At 43.8% G+C, this 7,519-nt stretch overlaps 1 protein-coding gene across 3 annotated transcripts in view; it reads right to left on the reverse strand.

The window, feature by feature from the left end:
- The window catches only part of CSNK1G2 (casein kinase 1, gamma 2), an 87,306-nt gene that overhangs the window by 55,134 nt on the left and 24,653 nt on the right, over window positions 1-7,519 (reverse strand). For all 3 annotated transcript variants that reach the window (XM_009577776.1, XM_009577777.1, XM_009577778.1), the window contains one exon: window positions 157-197. In XM_009577776.1, the coding sequence (XP_009576071.1) occupies window positions 157-197 (41 nt within the window). The remainder of the gene's footprint in view (window positions 1-156; window positions 198-7,519) is intronic.

Below are 7,519 nucleotides of genomic sequence, written 5' to 3' on the forward strand. Positions count from 1 at the left end.
TCGTTTTTAGTGTTCTCAAGAATTTATCTTAGTTTAAATAAGTTATTCTAGCTGAGGGTAAGAGCAGCATTAAGCCCAAAGTGAGAAAGTTGCTTTTCGTCTGAATTTTTAACATTAAGTAAAAGTCATTTAAGAACACCTGAAGCTCCTACTTACCAGTTTGATCGCTACATATTCATTGGTGTAGAGATTTTTACCTGCGAAGGAAAAAGAAAAGATCTTTTAGTTCCACATTCAACACTTGCAGCTAGAGACACGACGCAGAAGAGTGTCACTGATGGCAAAGAGCTGTCTTTTTCTCAATTCCCCGCTGAAGTTCATGCCTTTAACAAAGTGCAAGCCTCAAAACAGTAAGTTGCAGCAGTTCACCACGGCAGGCAAACACTATCTTCCATTCAGCATAAGGTAATCATGTTTTATGGTAGCCCTTATGTTCGATGCAAGTGTTTGAGGAGGTATCCCAGACACATTAGGTTTTATTATCCACATCATGCCAAAAAAGTCTGGGGAACAAAAAATGAAGAGTCAGAGCATCATTTCTTTCAGAAATGTCTTGAATCTGCTGGACACTGAACCATTTTATCCTATGATCTATAGGGAGTTTCACTAGCTTAATCGTGCTACACATCAAAGCGACTACTGCAAGGAAGCATATGAAAATAACCTTTGTACCAACACACAGCTTTTATTTCTTCTTCTACGAGCAGGTGGGCAGCGTGTATAAAATGCCTTCTGTACGCCAGCGGCACAAAGGCAATCCTCGCAATCTAGTAAGACCAATAACTCTCAGTTGCAATATGGTACCAATAATGTTAAGAAATACACTAAAAGAACAAAATCCATTCTCAGGACCCCAAAACACAGAGCAGTGTCTAGTCTGATACTAGCTCTGGCAAGCATGCAGGGCAAGAGCCTAGGACAAGTACAACCAGGCAAGCACGCAGCCAGCTGCCAGTATATTGCGGCTCCATGACTCCGAGCCAGAGTTGGCACCCACGTGTGCTACAGCTGGAGGTGAATTTTTCCTCCAGGAACCCGTCTGGTGTTTGAACCAAGCCCTTGTGGCAGAGATGCACAGCTACACATGTCAAGGAGCATCTCTCTGTGTGTTCTGAAGCTGCCAGTTACCGTATCATTCAACATCCTCCAGTTCCTCTGCTCGGTAATTTGAGCAATTGCTCCCCCTTCACCTTCTCCACGTTGCTCATGATTGACAGCAAACTCTCCTGGAAGAGATATCACTGGGGAAGGATGCTCAGGCAGTCCTTGTACCTGATCTGTCCCATCGCCCTGACATCTCTACTACCTTTCTGACCTCCTCTAGTTCCAGCATATCCTTTGAGGAGGGCAGCCTCCACTGCACAAAGCTCCCCATGGTTTTATACAGGGAAGCGTTGACCTTCTTTGCTCATCATTGCTAGCACCACTACAGCACAAGTCACGCTTTCATCGAGTGACTGCGTAGCTCCAAAATTCAATAGGAATCTCTACGGGAAGTTATCAGTGCTTGTTTGTAGGACCGGCTTTTTCCAGCTCTATTACACATTTACTTTCCCATTCCTGTAAGAGATATCGATGCTCAGAACAGACCGGCTATTGAGAGAGTGCAGGACGGGGAGTGACATACTTCAGAGCAGGCAGGAGTTTGGGCATAGCTACATGACACCATTAAAAAACATGCGATGTCATCCCTTGCATACAGATACTCTTTGCATGCAACAACAGCACTGGAAGACTCAGTAACATTAAAGACATTATGAACACGAGAGAAGACAGTCATATTTAAATCCTGAAATATTTAAATGAGGGAAAATTCCCCATTTATTTTTTTTTTTTTACTTTATAACAGCTTCATATTTTCTGCATTCAGCTTCTTCATACCATCCCCACTACATTGTCAGTGTAGTTCTGGGCTCCGAATTTCAGATCGGGCACTCCCAGCCCAGGTCCTGCACCAAGCAGATTGCTTTAACAATCATTAGGAATTTATGGAAAGCTTCAACCTGTTACAGTAACGGGCAATGCTGTTCAACACAGGGAGGCATTTAAATGTGAGGTTAAATATCCTTCAAGGAAGTGTTTTATGCAAGCAGATGTGTAAGCTGAGCTCCAACATTAACCCTTGCAACACAGGGTTGTTTGAATCTATTTCTTCAGATCTTTTAATAAAATCTATTATGTCCAGGCTGGAAACGAAGGGTAGAAAGTAGGTTTTGCAGTCGCATCAGGAACACTCGGACTTTGGAAAGTGGCTTCAAAGCACTGAAAGAGCTGGAAGGGCAAATCAGCAGAAAAGCAGGTGGCAGGATAAACTGCATCACGCTTTGAGACAGACCAGGGCTCCAGCCTGATGCTGTCCGATGGCTGGCGGGGGGAGAACATGCAAGGACATTACGAGAAGGCAACCTATATACACTTAAATTATCCACTCCATATTAGCTACCAGCAAATGAGTCATAATATCAGCTCCAGCTGTAGCTCACCCACTGACACTTCCTCCTCCCCTCCTCTTGATAGGGATTGAACTCCTATCAAGATGCTTTTGAGGACACTTTTGAGCCAGACTAAGGGAAGCTCCAGCCCAATACGTGAGAAAGTTAGATGCCTTAAACAGCAAAAAAAACCACCAAACCAAGGAGGGAGGCATGGGAACGCCATCCCCTACAGATTCCATGACCTCCATCACAATCTTGGAGATGCACCATTTCAAGGTAGTTTTGGCGCTCAACGTGCAGGGGTGTAAATCCATCCAGGGAGTGATGACCCGCAGACCTTCTAGCAACTCTTGTGCTCTCCCACTGACGTAGGATATCGATGTTGGGGAAACTGCTCTTCCAAGCTCATTTCAATGCCAACACCCTCCATATATGTGGAGCTGTAATCCAGCCCATTATGGTCTGGTTTGTAAGGCTGAGGACTAGACAGAAGATAATTTTAGTAATGAAACTCCTCCGTTAAAAAACTGAGATTAGCAAAACACTAGCCTAAGATGTCAGGCGAGCAGGCAAAGGTAACTGAACTAATTAATCCTCGAATTCATCCCTTCAGAGCATGCGCTATGGGGAGATTCTGAACATAAAGGGGTGCAAACAGGTCCAGCTTCTGAACTCCAAACCCTTCCTAAAGCTGCAGCATGAGACGATTGCTTTGCCAACTATGGTGGCAAAGCAAATCCTCAAAATCTCTCCGTTGGCTTGCTCCAGACTGAGATCTACCCCTCGGTTTTGCTATCACACTGTCCAAGGTGTAATGGTTTCTTCTTCCTCCTTCTACAAGGCAGCACCAGTATTAAGATGGAAGAGTAAAGGCAGTACTGCTCACAGGAGAAAGTGAATCTGCACAGTAAAATATAGAAGCTGCATCTTATCTTAGTAAGACAAAAGATCTGTAATACAGCTGATATAACTGTGCTAACAAAAGCCTTTCAAGTTCAGGCAAAGCTTTTGATGGAGCAGCGATTAAGTTCATGCCTCAGTTTTGGGTAGTTCCACTGACAATTATGAACTACATATTCTAAATGAGAAGTGATGCATTAAGGCACCAGCATTCACGTGGGAAACCTAACAGGCTGGATTTCTCAAGACCTGGCAGTAAAATGTGTCGAATATATGGCCAGATTGTAGACCGGCTGAAAAGCCCAAAGTGATTAATCTCTCGTGTGCACCATTCCCACAAGTCAAAGTTAAGAGCCACAAGTACAAACTTCTCATGAACGACGCAAATCAAAAATGCTTTGACCCCTCCTTCTAGTTTGTCACTTATATGGACAATACATTCTGATGACAGATCAGGGCTGGGTAACGGAGCAAACATCCGACTGGTCACCCCAAAGACCAAGCAGAGCTCACCCCAGGCAGCAGGGCACCTGCAGAGAGACCAGATCCCACGGGTAGCCGAAACATGAGTTCACATCAGTTTTGTAGTGCCGAATTTGCTGTCCCTTCCAGAGCACCCACCTCCGAATAACAGCTCCTAGTGTGGATCCTACACCAGATCTACTCTTACCCATGACCTCCACACCTAGCATTATTCTAGCCCTATATTCACATGATGATTTTATTATTTGGGAAAAAGAGACAAAACCAACCCCAATATCAGACACTATTATCATGGTTTTTTTTTTTAATTATTATTTTATTTGTTTTAAAGCAGAGCTCCTGGCTTCAAACTGCAGCCTAGGAGTCTGGGCAGTTCTTGCTTTTGTGGGGAACATCTTCCCAGATCTGATCGACCTGCTTTGACATGGCAACATACAAATATGCGGCTTTTCTTCTAGTTTGGGGCTTACTGCTCGCTGCCAAGATGTCCTGAATCTTCACAAGTGTGAATCATGCTGACATCTGACTTCTGTACACTACACAATTTCTTTGGGTAGCACATGAAAACAGAGACTTCTCCAAAAACCCCTTTGGCGCAGTAGCCTACCAAAGGAGGATACAAGCAACATACAGGACCTAGCCCTCCTAACATTTTTTTTTTCCTCTCCAAACAGAGAAAAGCTGCATTAATCACCATTTTTAAATGATAATTGAAAGCACTGTTTTGAAAATGCCAGATAATGTTTGCATTAGAGCAAAAAGATTTGGGCTCCAGTCTACAGCTCTGCATTAAAATAAGCCCCTGGTCTATCCAGAACTTAATGCTTGTTTTAGAAAATCCTCGAACCTACTGAAACTGGAATAATTTTACACTAGTACCTATTTAATTGCTTTACTACATAAGGGTGCCAAACACTGAGAAAAATGGGACATTTGAAGAGGCTTATTTATCCCTAACTCGGGATAAATGGCTCGTGGTTCAGGACTTCAGGTAGATACAAGAAATACCCACTGGGTAAGTCCATGAATTGATATAAGGAGGCGGTTTGTAGGCTGGCAGTATCTTTTCTATGCTGAAGTTTACAGCCGTGGCTTATCACGGCACTAGATTTTAACAGGTTAAATCCCATTTTTCCCAAGCTATGAGCACCTACTGACATCACACGATTTTACGGCCCAGTGAGCCTGTTCTCAGGCTGTTTTACGTAATGCCGGTTCTCCTATCAGCTTGGGGTGGAGATGCAGGACCTCGTAACGGCAGAAGTCGCGCTATAAAACTTCAGGCGTGCTGCAGCTCCCAAGGCAGCATGAGAATTAACTTGGCAGACAACCAGGAGCTGCACGACAGGGCTTGGCCTTGCACGAAAGGCCGTGAATGCCCGTAAGCGTGCAGAGTCCAGCCCAGGGACAGCAAGCAAGATCCCCTGCTCTTTGCTGGCACCGTACCCCTGCTAGTAGGTTGAACTGCTTTTTTTTTTACAGACCACCTAATCTGCAGCCTGTCCGAAGAAAGAGCATCCGGTCAACCCCGTTTCATCTTATTACTCTGGGCCAGACACTGAGTTTTGCGTTCATCTTCCCATTTCAGCTCGTCTGCGGGCTGGAATCCAACTGTGCTGCTCCCACATGCTCCAAAAAAATAATATCCCCGGGGCTACCTCTATTTGCAGCAAGAAAGATCAACCCTAAGCAGTGAGAGCTCGATATTTACAGAAAACAGCTCCATACGTACATGCCATCTCCCCCCTGAACAATCAGTCCTCTGTCTGGCGCTGGAGCGCGATACAAGAGCAGCTTAGAATGAAAACACAACACCTGAAAAAGAAATTCTTGAGGGAATTGGAAAAATATATTTTCCCTTTGTTTATCAGCGTGACTTTGTTCTTCCTGTATTACTAAAAGCATTCACTGGTGCTTAACTTCTCCAAAACCACTTAAAAAAAACCCCAAAACCAAAAAGCAGAGGGCACGCCATTCACCTTTGCAGGACAAAACTGTTATCAGAGACTCATTTGCTCGTATTTCAGACACACTGCTTCTTCCCCCCAGCACAATTCAGAGATAATTAGCATCACATCTGTGCAATAGAAATATCTGATATTTGAGCAAACAGGAGTTCTTAAAGTGATAGGGACTGGCAAAAAGCAATAGAAGTTTAAAAAGAAGAAAAGTAATACAGCTTCTGTAAGGACCTTACACCTAATTGCTGTTATCAGTCCGTATGGCCCGTTGCCCAAATACAGCATGCTACTTAGTTAACCAGTATTAGCAAAACATTTACCAGTGTACTGAGAAAAAAAAGAACCACTCAGTTAACAGGTGTTGCTTTTTCCACAGTTAAAACTGAATTTCTCTGTAAACCGCCTTTTTCAGAAGTGAAGTCTCTTGCGTAGCATCTGTGCTTTGAAACAATACATTAGTCAGAAATCCAATACCGCTAAAACTTTGAGAAACGTGAAAAAGAACCACCATGAAAACAGGATCAGCATTTGAGTACCAGCCAAATAAACGCCAAGAGCCATCTACCTGGAGGGATCCACTACAGCTGCTGAACAAGAGCTTGGATCACAAAGCAATTCAACACCTCTGTGGGGATCCTGATATTGTGACATTTGCTGTTGGGGGGGGCTTTGAAAATGCAATACAGCTATTCATGTTATGTAACTGTAAGGATCCAAACTTGTCTTCAGCTGACGATTATGCTCATATGCTCACGTTCATTAAGGTGGCAGTTTTTGTCCCTGCCCTTGGTTTCTCTCCACCTTTGGAGCATTATCTCTGTTCCTGCAAATCAATAAAACTTCTCTGAGGTAATGCTGAAACCAAACCACCCGTTTGTTGATCATAAGCAAGCTGGTTAATCTTCACACTGTGGAGAAGTGGTACATCATATAGGTGCAATAACCAAACCTGAGAATGAAAGATTACATAGATTAATCTAAGATTACATAGATTCTGAGCAGGAATCTACAAAGATACCATCCGTAGTTACGTGTTATAACCCTTTGGTTACTTGAAGCGATTTCCTCGTTGATCTATTTATCATCCCTTGTGCCTGACGCACAAATGATTTTAATTTCAATTCTAAATATCTACCAGATTTTGGGCAAATGCTATTTATGTCAGCCAACCCGTCTTGAGCACCTTCGAGTTCACTACCACAGCAATCCAATTCATTTAGCAAAAGAGAAATGCAACTGTTTTAAGTCAGTCAGGATCAAGACCATCACAAGATGTTGCTTCTGATCTACAGCAACTACCCCAAAACCATGTAGAAGGAGCTCAGGGGCATGTAATTAAAAACACTGGCTGCTTCCCCCACCTCATTTAAAAAACAACCATCGTTTGTTTAGGATGACTTAAGAGCCCAATGCACTGCAGTGCATTGGGCTCTTAAGTCATCCTAAACAATTGGGCTCTGAAGTCATCCTAAACAAACAATGCATTAGCGTAGCCATCTGTTTGGGTGACCAGCTGCAAGACATGTGGTTAGAAGACCAACGGACCACGAAAAATCACGGGTTGCTGGGCCAGTTCAGCAGCTGAGAGGCAGCAGCCAGATGGCCAGTCGGCACACCCCACACTTTGCCACCGAGTCAAACACATGGGACAGATCAGGGAGTGGGTGATGGGGCTGAAACTAGGGCAGCGAGGTTAGTGAGGGAAGTGGAATGGAGAAGATGTGGCCGAGTGCTGGGAAA

The sequence above is a fragment of the Fulmarus glacialis genome, unplaced genomic scaffold, assembly GCF_000690835.1.
Source record: "Fulmarus glacialis isolate BGI_N327 unplaced genomic scaffold, ASM69083v1 scaffold3675, whole genome shotgun sequence".
Taxonomy (NCBI): Eukaryota; Metazoa; Chordata; class Aves; order Procellariiformes; family Procellariidae; genus Fulmarus; species Fulmarus glacialis.